The sequence below is a fragment of the Cuculus canorus genome, chromosome 3, assembly GCF_017976375.1.
Source record: "Cuculus canorus isolate bCucCan1 chromosome 3, bCucCan1.pri, whole genome shotgun sequence".
Classification (NCBI taxonomy): Eukaryota; Metazoa; Chordata; class Aves; order Cuculiformes; family Cuculidae; genus Cuculus; species Cuculus canorus.
Genome location: NC_071403.1, coordinates 44,222,531 through 44,237,318, shown reverse-complemented (window position 1 = coordinate 44,237,318; position 14,788 = coordinate 44,222,531). Strand labels below are relative to the sequence as shown.

The following is a 14,788-nucleotide window of genomic DNA, read 5'->3' as shown; positions in this document are numbered from 1 at the left end:
ACAAATTCTTTTCTGCTTCTGATCACAAAATAAACTGATTCTGTAGTTTCTTTTGCATAATATTACTGATGTGGTTGTCGCAGACTTATGCCGTTTTCATAAACAGTTATTTCATCCCAGTCATCAAAACAAACTGTTCATTATCCAACATCTCCCTGTGATTTCCCCACCTGCTGCCTTATTCATTAGGTCTTAATTTCTTTTTCTTTCAAAACTCAGCTTCTACAAAAGCTTGGAGTGTCTCTGTCACACCAACACTTCCAGTCTTCCCTACTGTTCTGTTCCCTTGGTCTTTTCCTGGTCCTTTTAGGTAAAGTTTTATATAAGATTTTAGTACTTAGAGTGAAGGAAGCAAAATAAAACATAGCTGATATTCAACAATCACCAAGTATGAATCAGCAGTATTTAAAGATACTGAAGTTGAGCCACCAAATGTCTTATCCTGCTGTAGTGTAACGCATTAAATGACATTAATCTGTATTTCTTTTTTGTGTTTGAGTTGAGTAATGCTAAGGACGAATATTAGCACTGGCTGAGTGTACTGCTTTTGCTTTTGGTGTTTAAAGTGAATGCTATAATTAGCACTGCCAGGATACTTTTTGACACAAATTTCATTACATGGGTTTGGAAGTTATTTGTTTACATATTATCTTGCGGGAGGGAAAGAAGTGTGGGAACGGCTAGTACAGAATGCATCTTTTGCTGGAGGCACTGCTGAAGGTGCTATAAACCACTTAAAAAAAAATCTTGAAACTATAAATGGCATTCTAACATGCAGCTAGCGCTTCCCTGGTGGAAGTCAGTTTCATTAAGATATACAAGAGTTTGGACTTCCACTTCCCTCGGCCCAAGAGAAGGCTGGAGTCCTTGCAGTCCTTGACTGCATAAGGGGAAAACTGCCCTCACCTTCAGAGCTGCTCTACTGTATGGCTTTGCTTTATCTAGGTATGATGTTGAGTTAAAGTTATGAATTAATGGACATATTTTAGCCAAACGTAACTTTACGTGTTATGCTCTAAAAGGCTTTAGAGCATAGCAAAACAAGAACAGCTGAAGGAGGATTCCCTCACATGAGGTTTTGGGTAGAGAAAAATGCATCCAAGCTGATGAATATTCAATTGTCCCTGTGATTATTGTTGTAGGTGCTAGTATGGGTGGGGTGCTATTGCGTCCTTTTACTGAGTTGTATATGAATTAGTGTGACTTTAGATACAATGCAGAAGGCTACTGTTGTTCTTCAAAAGAACATCCTGATGCAGGCCAACAGCTTCTACTATATGGTCTTTAGATGAGGCATTAGGATACTCGAATTTTATGTTGCTCTCTACAACATTTTATAGTAGCGATTTGGTATTTGTTGAAAGAAATATCCTTCCTATGGAGATCTTTTTTCCTCTTGATTTCATTTTGGGTTATAGGCCATGATCAACATGGAAACCAAGAAATTCCAGTATATTGGATTGATGGATGTTCCAGTGTTCTTCTGTTCCATTCTCTATTGCTTAGTGAAAAGTGCCAGCATGATATTCTGTCAGATATCAATTTGACTAGTGACTTATGAGTTGGAATAGTGTGTATCATTGTAAAATGCTTATTCTTGTCCATAAAGCTATAGCTTTGAAATTGGTGGCATTTAATTCAGACATGAAACAGGGTTTGTGTACCCAACACCTTCACAAAGATGGGTAGGAGAAGGAGGCATACGGAAACTGGGTTTTTAAGCTGTAGTTTGCATCAACTGTGCTGTCTCTTGTATTTATTTGTATTTTGTCTTTAAATATTTTATCCTAATCTGCAGGTAGATGACGTTCCTTGGTTTTATGAAAACCTATTTTCTCTTCTCTAGTCATAACCAGTCCTGCATCTCCCTTGGAACCTGCAGGAGGACCTCAGCCTCAGCACGGAACACAATCTCCGCACAATGGGAAACCCGTCACCTGCACACATGTGCTTGTTTCACATCAACCCTCCATAAATATGGACAGGTAAGAACATTGTTAAGTTTTGGAGGGTGTTTAGAGCATGAGGTTTACTAGTGTAATAAGTTAGTTTTGGATCCATGTGTTCATTAACTAAAGAAGAGGCAAGTGTTCAATCTGCCTTGTTTCCTGTTTATTTTTATCTTTTCTTACGTTCAGAAAACAAGTTTATCATCTTTCACTTAGCAGTTACTTATTTTAGCCAACTAATAGGGAAGAATTTTGTAAATATGCAGCGTATTCTTTTAGTGTTTGGAATAACATTGTTTGCCAGCTATTATTACATAAATTGAAATTTTTTTTTGAAAGGGCAATTTTTTTCTGTTCCTTTGCATGAATTAAACTTCATGAAAAACACTCTGTATTTCTGCTGCTGATTTTCTTGAATGGAATAATAAACAGTGTGCTTACAACCTAGATGTTTTGATTTCTGAACTGCTTGTCCTATTAGCAAGTTTTGCTTATTAAGCAGAAATCCCCAATGTGATACACAGAACTACTCATTTTGGGTTTGCATTTCAAAAAAATCCCCTTTGTCCTCTGTAAGGAGAATTTAAGAGGCAGATATTTAATGGTGGGAGCTTTCTGTAGCTGGGAAGCAAGTCATTCCAAGCAAGACTTGGAGAAATGGTTGAAATGCTTGAAACCTTGGTGCCAAACCAAGGGAAGTCTGTTGCATAAGCATGAGCTGTCAGTTATTTCCATTTCAGTAATGCAGAGAGCCAAATAATCCCTTAGTCCTTTCATGTTTTATGCAGGTAGTGCCAGAATATGCATGGAAGGACTTGAATGTGGGAAGCCATCGTGCAGTCTGTAATGGGCAGTATGCTTCAGGGTGTGATTGGCACTAATTGAAGGAGGAATTTGCCCTCTCTTGGTCCTTCCATGTGTCTGGGGGATCTTAGCCTGCTGTCATGCTGACAAGGATGCTTCTTCTGAAGGAAGTTCTGTCAGTGACACTGAGCTGCACTGGATGAGCTGCACAGGGCTGCCTCATAATTGTCTTGGGCAGCTATTAAATGTTAATCACTTCCAGCTTTATATGCACCTTGATGTTTGTAATATAAAATGCGCCACAGTAGTGAATGCTGTCATGTAGCATTATAATCCATGTGAAAGGAGCCTCTGAATGGCCAAAGCAAAGAAGGAATAAATGACATTGAAGAACAGCAGCAAAAGTAGGAGGTGTGTATAGGGCTGTGGAAGGGGAAACTGATACACCAGCTTAGGATGCAGGGGGACTTGACTCTAGAGGTACATCCACACTGACTGGGAAGGCAAAGGCTGAAGTGCTTGGTAGCATTCTGGTGTAAGCTTAGCCCTGGTAGCCTGAAAAACTGTATAAGGAATACATGGCAGCATAGATTTTATCACATGGAAAAAGCCACAATTGCCAACACCAGTGCTACTGCATCTGATGTGCTGCAGTTGTCTGGCATCTGCAAGTACCTGATACTGTAGCATATGCAACAGCAACAAGCGGAGATAGTCTCCTGTGTGAGCACTTCACTTCAGCCCCAAGACAGATTTTGCTTTTGTCTAGAAAAGATTTGAGCATGTTTTAGGGGCAAGACAGCTCAGATTTCTGACCAGAACTTAAAAAGGCTTTGCCTGGCGAACTTGTGGCACATGCATGTATGGGCAAGAGGAGGAAGCAAAGGAGAGGAATCTTCTTGAGACAGTCAGTCTCCTTCTCCTCTTACAGTGTAGGATGTGTAGGAAGTTTCATTGGATCCAGGACTGAAGAAGTGTAAATGTTGGTTGGTCTATTTTGTACAGCATGGAGTCTAGACTGAATGTGTCTTTAATCAGCACTAGAGGTTGGTGTTCAGTAACCAAACCCAGAATACTTGTGTTTGGGGTCACTCCCAGACGTTGCAGGTACTCTGTCCAGTAGTGTTGCACCAGTAGTGTTGAAGGAGAGTGACTTGGAAGACTACTACAGGTTTGTGTGAAGATCAGGATTTCTACTTAGGGGGGCGTAGTAGGAAGTTACCTGATTGCTTACTGTGCTGAACCTTCATCTCTGTTCCCCTCCATCCATCATCCATCCTGTGTCAGCTCTGTGGCTTGGGATTCAGTTGGAAATAGCATGCTTGCTTCTCTCTTCATCAATACAATGCAACTGAGAAACATTAAAATAATTCTGTTGGAGTTAAGGCAATTGATTTAAATGCTTCAGTGTTCTCTGCTGCTTTTGATCAGCAATGCAGAACTCGTGCTGGGACTTCATTAGCTTTCCAAGACAATCTTATAGACCTTAATGAAAATGCTGCTATCTGCTGTGTTATTTACCATATAACTATGGTAAATAATGATTAGCTTTAATAATAAACATTTCTTGCAGATGATAAATTTGCACTATCATCTGTCCTATCCAATAGGTTGCCTAAATTTTTGTTGGTATTACTACTCCTGCGTGTTGAGCAAATGAATGGTAATCATTTTTTCTTAGACTTAAAGCTCACTCATTTTCCATCGTGAAAGAAAAAAGCAGACTTGCTTGTGAATTGAGCTGTTTTAGCACGTTCGTTCTCAAGGTTTTCAAATGGATCTTACATGAATTCTCAGTTCATAAAAACAATTCCTTTTTGCGTATTTGAGTTAAAAAGTCGTCTGAACGTGAATGTGATTTTTGTGGTATGTAGTTTTAAGTGGTGCTGCAATGGTTCTGATTTCGCCAGCTATGCTTGCACTGAGTGTCTTCTCCACAAGTAAATTTGGTTAAACAATTTAATGCTTGAATGCTAATGAAGAATACCAAATTACTGGGGTGGGGAGTGGTAACTTTAACATCTGCCCTCTAAGTCTGTGGTGAAAAGAATCATATTTGAACCCAAATGAAGCCATTTCTCATCCAGGTGTAGTACAACGGAAAGGGCAACAGTAAGTATATTTTATAATGGAGCATACCAAGGAAATTTTCCAGTTAGTAAAGTATCTAGAATTACCAAGAAAACTGGTAGCTCGTGGATGCTGCAGTATTGTTAATGGCATGTTAACTTCTGGCTAGATCTGGGGGTTTGGCTTTTTTTTTTCTGAGAAATGGAAAAATAAATTTGAAACAGGCTTTTGAAAATAAGATAGTGTTAAATAGTGTTAAAATATGTTCAAACTTTTTTTTAAATTATAAGATTCCAAAGAGATTGTTTCCATATTCTAATTTTTTCTTTTTACTGAACATTACAATCCTCAAGGAGACACTATGTCAGGATTTGGATAACCAGTACTGCTGCCTAATCCATCTCCCACTTGAGGATTTTTGCTCCTTCTCCACTTTCTAGTTCTTCACCCAAGTTAAATCCTGTCTGATAATTATCCAAGTTATTTCAGTACTGTGGTTTATGGTTTGGGTTTTTTTTGTTTTAGGTTTATTTTCCTTTATGGAAAATATTCTGTTATTCCACCACTTCTTGTCCTGTAATTCCATTTATTTTTCCCGTGCTGCTTTCTCTGAGTGCTTGCAATGGGCCTTGGTGAGAGCAGTTCACCTTATCTGTGTATCTCCTTATCCGTTCCATATAAAGGGGGCTGGGTCTGAGTAGACTAGGTAACTATTTTTTGGAAATACACAGATAGACAAGGTGATTGTCTAAATATCTCATCCCTGAAAGAGAATGTTACCAAGTTCAAATTCTTATGTGATGTTCGTTGCTTGATTTGTAGGATAGTACACTTGAACTTTGCTTCAGCCAAGTTCAGAAATAGCCGGTGTGGTTGTACTTTAGCACATTCCAACGGCCTGCAAATCAGTATTTTTTGTTTTGTTATTTGGTGTTGATTTCAGATGGGTGATGAGAAATTAATTCTTGTCATCTTTTTCTTCTTTACTTTCTGATTTCTTTACATAGAGATTATATCTACACAGAGCTTTGGCTAAGATTATCTGTGTTAGATGTGGTTTTAAACTTTCTGGATGTTCCAGTTCCTTTATTTAAATTAGCTGCTCTTCTCTCCACTTCCTCTAGTCTATCTTGTTAATATTGATATGTCCAGTTCAAAATGTGAAGCTGCACAGATGCTTCTTTTTCTGCCATGAAGCTGTTCTTCAGATGCTTGCAAGACTGTTACATTTGGAAGTGCACTCTGAATAACTCAGACAAGTTTTTATTATATAGCTGTCTTTCTGAAAGCACGCTTACGGAATGTTAGAATACCAAAATTATCCAGTTCTTAAAAGCACATTTGCAATATTGTATACCTGAAGAGGGAATATCCTGTGTGCTGGATACTGAGACATTGCTAGAAATGTGATATAAGACAGTAAGAACAACTGTAGCAGGTAAAAAATCCATTACTTTTGTGTTCTTTGCCTTAATGGCCTGTAACACTCAGTTATGGAGAGAGTGTAAAGGAAAAGGGGTAAATATCAGGAAATCCTCTGGTCGATGAAGGGTTACAAAGCACTGCAGTCCAAATACAACCATAGGCTCAAGTAGTCCCTGAGCTACTAATTACCAGAAGCTGGAGGCTATACCAATCTCCTAGGAATTTGTCTGATCTTCTGAGTTTATGGCCTCTAAGATGTCCAGTGGGATTAATTCCATAGTTCTGTTTTTCCCTCTGTTTCTTCCAAATTTGCTCCCTAGTAACCTAGTGGAGCAAATAGCATAAAATATAGAAGATTCATAGTCATATTTTCTTCTTCTGTACCCCCTTTCTGATTGTACAGACTCCCCTGTGTCAAAGACAGCTTTCAAGTCTGTGAATCTGACTCAGTATGTAACACTGGCACTGCAATGACAAATAAATAGCGAGAGACTTCTTCATTGTACCAGTGGTTATTGAAACACTATACTGTTTAATTTATATGAATGAGCAGTTGTTCTCTTTCTCTGCTTCCTTAACCCATCCAGCAAAATTGCTGTGTTTATCCTAGTTCTGGTGAAGTTATTGGTAGGTAGATGGGAACGAAATAAGTAACAGGATCCTTTATAGTGAATCATAACCTAATAACTGTACTTTATAGAACAGGTTTTTAGTCCTAAAGCGTTTCAGAGATTCTGCTCCTCATCTTACAGATGTGGATCTGTGACACAAAAGGATAATGTGACTTGGGACCTCTCCCCACCAGCCAGCAGCATTTCTGTGTCTGCTCTCAAACTCAGTGTGGTGAAACATACTTTTCACTTTGAAATTCGCTCAGCAGATCCACAAACGAAAAAAAAGGGGAGCACCTTTCTGAAAAAGAACTGATGATGGTTTGAAAAACTGGGAAAGGTTTGATGTGAAAACCAGCACGTCATTCTCACTGGAGATCTGGTCTTTGGATAAAGCATTGCCACTTTCAAAAGCGCAATAATTATTTTCTCCCTCTTGGGAAGTACTGTAAAACAATTCTGTAATTGCTCATGAAGAGTTAGACATCTAAAGAAGCCAGCAAATAAAAATAAACCATGTGCCAATTACAAACAGGAGTGGGGTTTAAGACTAGTAAGTGTACTGTCAGGAAAAAATGAGCCTGTGAAACCAAGCCACCTGCTCAGAAATGGCCTGAGGAAGTTGATAGCCTGGTTTCAATCTAGGAAAATTGCCTTTGAGCCTTTGTGGCTGAAGCATTCCCAAACAACCTGAATAGTTGTGTTGTGATCTGAAAAGGGAATAGGTACTGAAGACTGTCAGGACCTAACTGTTGACGGCCTTCAGAAGCATTTGTGAAAGACCAAATGATTTTTGAGTGTCAGTGGAATACTTGCTCTTTCTCGAGGAGCTTATGGTCCCATAGCTGTCATCCTGTTCACTAAAGTAGCACCTTAGTTTGTCGCCTCCGGCAAGACAGTACACACTGTCTGCAGACAGCAGGATTTGACAATACAGCACCTCATAAAGGGTTGGGAGGGGAGGGGCAAGACTGTGAGACGTGATAATGTGTCTTCTGAAGAGAGTATGCAGTTGGAGAGCGTGTCTGTGCTTGCGCCACTCCTGACTGGGGGGAGATGTACAACAGCTTGCTCATAAGGCATCTCCATCAAGTGGGAGAGAAAAAGAAAGACCAGATTGACTTGAGGGATGCTGGGAGGAGTGCAAAGTCGAGTACCACCATCTTGGAAATAAACCCTAAGAACTTCTAGGGGAGGAGGGAAAGAACTATGTTGGCGAGGGAGTTTTTTCTCTGGCCAAGTGGCAGGTAGAAAAGGCTGCTCCAAAACTGCAGGCAAGAGGTGAACCAAGGAATAACAAAAATTACAATGGTCTTCTCTAAGGGCAATTGCATTAATGTGCAGTAGAAGGAAGGGTATGTCAAAGGTTATGAAAGTTGAAAAAGGGGTTAGAAACTGTAGATTGCATTAAGTGGGTGGCTCAAGATACCACTGCTGGTGCTGCAAGGGGTGTTCTTGCAGCTTTCCATCACAGTTACTTCTCAGAACTGCAGTGTACATAAAGCTCTCTATCATCCTGACTATCATGTAGCAAATGTAACAACTATCCCGTGTGTTTGAGGGAAGGCATATCTAGTACTTTGCTGCAAAAACCAGCTGTGGTAGAAGCATATTTTTGTCTTTACTGGTTAAAAGAACACTCAGGATTAAAGCAGACTTCTTCCATTTGTAGTATTGCTTTGATGAGGACTAAATTTCTGCCCTAGGTGAAATGTATGAGGAAATGCCTGTGTTTTTCTTTCAGCAATCTCAATCCAGAGAAAAATGCAAATGAAAATGGAATGTCTATGCAGAATGATAACTTTGAAGAGATCATAAACTTGCCTATTGGTTCTAAACCTTCCCGGCTGGATGCTATGAACAATGATGGAAGCAATAGTCCTGAGATTCCTTTGAATCCAATTATAGCCTTTGAAGATAAGGGGACTCTCTTGCCTCAGGTAGATAGTGTTCAAACACATCAAACAGCAGGTAGGTCTGCCTTAGTTCATTAATACTTGTAATGTCTTGTAATTGGACCTAGAGCTCTTGATTGATATAGGTCGGTTTATTTGAGCATTTTTAAACCCCATATTATTTGGGGAAATGAGTGTATCTCCACTTTAAGCTGTACTTCCCAAGTACATACAGGTGCTGTGCAATTTATGGTGAGGTCTTATCTTTTGTTTGAGGAGGTGCTTCTCAATTTCTGCCATTTGAAGTTGCTTGAAAAAAACAGGGCAAACATTTTCAAGCAGAAATGGTAACAGTGACAACTGCTATTCTGAGTTTATGATCGGCAATCGTGTTCCAGTTCTGCAAGTATAATATCAGATACTCATGTGCAGAAGGGGAACTGGTACCTACCTTCCATGTGAAACTCTGGATGTACTTCACTCATTGAGTTCCTACTGATACTAATACTGAACGGTGGTTTACAGGCAGCACACTAGATTTTTCTGAATTATGTCACAACTTTTAAAGTATGTTAGGTAAACAAGTACTGATTTATCAGACTTAACTGGACCACTGCTTTCTTTTTCTGTGGCTAGAAAATGTAAGGAACATTATCTTACAATAAAATAATTGCATAAATGCATTGCATTTTGATGTAAGCATTGTTACTCTTTCCTGACTTGTCATTTTTGATACTTCTGTTGTAGAAGTGATCTGATTGTTTCTTCTGAAGAACCAAAGGTGATTATGAGCATCTCTGCAGTCAGAGGAGTTTCTTCCATGCTATGAAGGAGTGTTTTATTTTTTCTCTCCAGTTTTTTAAAGATTTCTTGAGTATCTTTTTTGAAAGGACTTTAGTAAAACCAGCAGAAGAAATGATGGGAATAGACTTGGATCACCTTTCTAATAGCTTTCATCACTAGAAAAATCATGCTTTATGTGCATTACTTAATACGGCTTTTTCCAACAAGCTTTTTCTGTTAGTAAATGGATATTTCTGCATTCCTTAAGACACAAGACACTGGAATCTGAAAGCAATGGGCTGATTTGGGTGGTGGGACTGATTCTTTTTAAAAAGGTGGGTGTTGGTTTAGAAGGCATAATTGTAAAATTGGCAAAGAATCTTTACACTTTGTGGTTCTAATACTTGAAAAATAAATACCTCATTACTCTACAAGTAGAGTTAATGGGGTGTTTTGTTTAAACCTCTTGGTTTAAATATTATTGTAGAGAACTCTAATTATGGGGGCAAAGTATAGGCTTCTGTATCAAGTTCTTGTAAATGTAATTCCTACACGGACATTCTGTAAATTGAGACATCACTATGATCTTCATTTTCTCAAAAAAATGCAAAACCAGGCAAGTTTTAAAATGTGAAAATTTGAAAGCGTTATTTTTTCACAGACATGAGAAAAACCTATTGTTCTAGATAATGTATTTATGAATTTTGTTCAGTACGGAAATAAATTGTTTAATTGAATAAATTAGAAAAAATGTGGTACAATGATACTGCAAACTTCATTTATTTTCTTTTTTTTAGTTACATCCGTGATCACAATACTATAGAGGATGTGTACGCATATGTGCACACATGTGCGCACACACAAGGAAATACCTTATTCTTAGTCCTGTAAATTGCTGCTGTTCCCAATGATGGAAGACTTTTCCTTTGCCTTATCAGACTATTGAAGACCGTGTGAAACCTGAAATATTTGATTTCTGATGATGAAGCAGGTTTGGGTATTTTTTTGGCTTTGCTCGTTTCAGAGCAAATGGAAAGCGGTCGCTGTTTGTGCTTTTTACATAGTGTGTGATTTTTATAAAGCAGTACAGTTTGAGTGATAAGAGAAGCAACAGAGGCTGCTTTCTCTTTAGTTTGATGATGATTTTTACCGTCATGGTTCCATCCATCGCTTTTGGTTGCTATCAGGCAGAACTGTAAAATCTTGTGCTTTTTTCTGCTTTGATAAACACTGCCGTTACAGGTAGAGCTCGCTCCGGGTGCGTGAGTTTGAAGCACCAACCAGGGACTGATGCATTGTTCACTGAAATCAGTGAGTAGATACTTGGCTTAGTGGAAGCAGGGGTTTACGGGGTTTCAGTTTATGCTACCAGAGAATGTACCATTAAGATTCCTGCACTTGCCTTTAGTGAGCACTGAGCTTTGGCCCGTAGGAAGCTGCACAGGAAGCCTGTGCTAGCAGAAATCCAGCTGGAGAATTTTTGAAGAAATGACTTTCTGCTGCTGCCAAGTGTTCATCTTATACAAGAGATGGGATTAAAGCAATGGAAATGCAATGAAAAAGACTTCAGCTGCCAGAATATATATGGAAGGAAAAAAACAGCAACTCAGTGAGAAAGCTTTTGATAGCAGCTTGTAACACAGTAAAATGAATTGGGTTCCTTTCTTGCTTTCTTTAGTTTTCATTGTACATAGCTCCAATATTTTGAAGTGTCCAACATATGTAGTTTTGTTTTTCTTTAAGCCTATATATAGCATGTAAGTACCAAATAAAACTTGTTTGAAATATTTATTCTATTTATATTCTCATTTTCTTGCTTAGTTGAAGCAGGAGTCCGTCTGTGATGGAAAAGTCTTCCTGCTACTCCTGGTCTGTTTACAACTTTTCTTCAGGTTTCCTCTGATACCTTTACTAGAAAATCAGTACTGAAAATCACTTACAGCTAGAAACAGAGTAAAGAAATAGCCAGTAATATTTAGCTTCAGTATGAAGTCTGAGGATTCCTTTAGGCTCAGGTATAAATTGTGCTGATCTGGTTTTTGTCGGACTTCAGAACACTTGCTTTGCCATTTGCAGCACAGAGATTAAGAGCCTGTTTGATTTCTCGTGTGTGTTGGGGTTTTGGTTTGGTTTTTTGTTGTTTTTTTTTTTTTTAATAGGACTGCAATAAAAACAATTTATAATTGTGTTCATTCCAGGTTTGCTTCAAAGGAGAGCGAAAATTTCTTTCTTTTCAAGGGCCCAACATACAAACTAGAAGCTAGAGAACTGGGAAGAGAATTAGATGTGTGAATCAAAAAACCCTAAAATCTGAAAAGGGACTGAAATTTTAAGTCTTGGTTTAAGCCCCTTTCTTCAAATATAGGGAAAAATATTTCTCTCCCATTGAATGTTGTTCTTGATAATAAAATGAGGCATCAAATGAAGGCCAACTCCTTTGCCTGCTATTGCAACTGTTTTGGTTGTTTGCGTGATCAGATGCAACACTTTACTCAGTGAGGTAGAACAACATTCAGGGAGTTTAGTTCAGTACATAACAGCTACTGGGTTGTCCATCATTAGCTTTGCTTGTTTCATGTCTCATCTCCTCATTCCTCATGAAGAATGCTTTGTTATTTTCGTTCTTGCTAAGACCCTGAAGTAATATTTGCAATTAAATACCTAAGAAACAGACCGATTCTAATGTCATTATTTAATATTGCATTATTTAATATTTTCTTTTTGGAAAATGACCTGAAGTCACTCAAGGAGATGGCCTTAAGTCTGAGAGTTTCTGGTTGTGTTCCTGGCTGTGTTATTCAGCTCTTTGTAGTCCTCTGTTTTAATAAGCCCAACTGCCCACAGCTGAGCACATGGCTTTTTCACATGAGATTTCAAAAGAAAATTCCTGTCACATATGAATATTGAAAATGACATACTGCTATATCTGAAGTCTGTCTGCCCTGTTCTTTTACAGGTGTTTTTACTGCACAGCAGAGCAACTTTTCTGTGTAGTTTTGGGGGTTTTTTGTTGTTTTGGGTTTTTTTTTAATCATTACAGCTGGAGAGAACTTGCAATTATTCAAAGGAATCATTAACAGAAATGCCTCCCCCAAGCGCCAAAACCAAGCTTAAAGATGTAGGCCACAGTAAAATACAATCTTGAGCTTTTTGTTGACAGAACAGGTTTTTTACTATTTTTTTTTTTAAATCTTGCTTTTATTCCATTTTTGTAGCCAATAGCAGCTCTCAAGCTCTACGTGCATGTAGGAGTTACGCCATGGTCAGAAGTACCTCAGAAGACAGGAAACTCTTCTGAAATCCTTTCATAGAAAACTGTGCTGTCTGGGAGCAGGTGTGTTTCCCAGAAGAGTGGTTCCAAAATTTCACTATTCCAGCCATGAAGTTCCAGCAGGATTCTTGTATTTAAAAATAAGTGTACTGATCAAAGGTGGAAGTAGATTACAAATAGATAATTATAATTATAATTATAATTCTATCATTCCCTTACAAATTAAAACCCACATTAGAAAACTAGTGCCCCATAATTTCAAGGCTCTGTGCTACTTTATTTTTTTTTCCTGAGAAATGCTGTTTTGACTCGCTAGGAGGGTCTGTGTGACAGATTCTTTCCCTCGGAGAAGAGAGAAGGGAAGAGATTATTCAGTGTCCCCTATACTTGTAAGAAAATCAGTTAAATTTAAACATACTACTTCTCTTTTTTGTTCTTTAACTCCTTCTAAAATGAGATATTAATATCAAGGTATAAGATCAGTTCCTAATTTTGCCAGATTTGTTCACTTTTCCCCCATTGTGAGTACCTTTGGAAATAATTTACCATTTGCAGAACACAGATTTCTGTATTAAAACACCTTTCACTCAAATCCTTCATGGGAGCCACTATATTCTGAACATACTCTATGAACCATTTACCTGCCTCAGTGTGCCTTTGCTCCTCTGCTGGAGAGTAGCGCCTACAGTGCATACAAGGATCAGCCTTAAGGCTTGCCTTATTCTTGTTTCTTACAAATTTCTTGCAACTTCTGAGTTTTCCCTCAGCAGTTACTTCATGTAGCAACCTGTCAGGAGTTTGCTACCTTTATACTATGTGTTAATGCAGTAATTTCCTGAAGTCAAGTCCCTGGGGTGTGTTTTGGAAAAAGGGACGTGAAACAGAAACAAAACAACGTCAGAGTCACCTGAGTACTTGAGAGGTGTCTCTTCAGTAGAATTGGCCTGTTTTGTGAATAAAACGTCATGAATACAGCACTGGATTTTTGGAGGGGCTTGGTGAGGAAACAAAAAACAAACCATGGAAGAATACCCAAGCATAATAGGTGTTTTCCAAACCACTGGAAGGAACTTAGTTGTGGTCCTGAAGCATGCTTAAAGCAGCCAGCCAAAATGTTTAAGGAATTGTCTTTTGACCTCCTTTGATTCTTGTTATCAGAACATCTCTTCTGTATGATGGAACCGCAGATAGCAGGAAAACTAACTACAGAACTGATGAAAAGAGTTGTCTTCTCTGAAAGTTCAAGCTCTTGGATCTGGTAAATTTTCATAAGTCATCTGGCTTAAATGTTAATTGTCTTCACAGCAAACAGCTGCCCTAAGGAGCTCTTGAGTTTTTTCTGTTTGTTGACGGACTTGCTCAAGGAGTTTGGCCATTTGGCTTTCTCTGAATGCTAATGAAAATTCTGGATCTGAAGAGGAAAAACAAGTGTCAGACAACCTGCTTTTTTCCCCTGTATTTTTGTGCAGATCCTTAGAAAGCTTATATTTCAGGTTAGATACAGTTGATGGTTCATATTGCAGTGTAAAGTAAAGAGAAGGTAGAACAATATCCTTCTACCACAGAAAGCAAGTAGAAATTCAGTTTTCATCACTATAACCATTCAAGATTACTGCTAAATTCTCCTGATCTAGATGTTTGATATTTAATGCTCAGTTGCCAAATTCAGCCTTATGCAACAGGTGTGTATCAAGACATAGCAAAGTCTTGGCTGTGGCTTTACATATGTGAAGGTACATGCTATATACATTTATTACCGTATTTATAACTCCCATCTATACTCAACTTCTACCTAACACCAAAAAAACTAATTAAAAATGGAAAAAAACCCCAATGAACATAATTTAAAACATGAAAAATGAGTCTTCTTAGCTTTAATACAAGCTAATAATGCAATTTGCTTGTTTGTCTGCTTTATCAAAATAAATGAAATTCATATTTGAAGAGTTTTTAGATTGCATCTAGTGCCAAACATTCCTA

The 14,788-nt window shown here is 38.2% G+C and overlaps 2 protein-coding genes across 10 annotated transcripts in view; one reads left to right on the top strand and one right to left on the bottom strand.

Annotated features, from left to right (window-relative positions):
• The window catches only part of MAP7 (microtubule associated protein 7), a 115,336-nt gene extending 104,008 nt beyond the window's left edge, over positions 1-11,328 (top strand). For all 8 annotated transcript variants that reach the window (XM_054061139.1, XM_054061135.1, XM_054061136.1 and 5 more), the window contains 3 exons: positions 1,847-1,985; positions 8,604-8,830; positions 9,502-11,328. In XM_054061139.1, coding sequence (XP_053917114.1) covers positions 1,847-1,985; positions 8,604-8,830; positions 9,502-9,512 — 377 coding nt within the window. In that variant the 3' untranslated portion in view covers positions 9,513-11,328. The remainder of the gene's footprint in view (positions 1-1,846; positions 1,986-8,603; positions 8,831-9,501) is intronic.
• A 149-nt stretch (positions 11,329-11,477) lies between these two features.
• Positions 11,478-14,788, bottom strand: part of LOC104056236 (uncharacterized) — a 29,242-nt gene continuing 25,931 nt past the window's right edge. For both annotated transcript variants that reach the window (XM_009557471.2, XM_054061141.1), the window contains exon 14: positions 11,478-14,219. In XM_009557471.2, the coding sequence (XP_009555766.2) occupies positions 14,098-14,219 (122 nt within the window). In that variant the 3' untranslated portion in view covers positions 11,478-14,097. The remainder of the gene's footprint in view (positions 14,220-14,788) is intronic.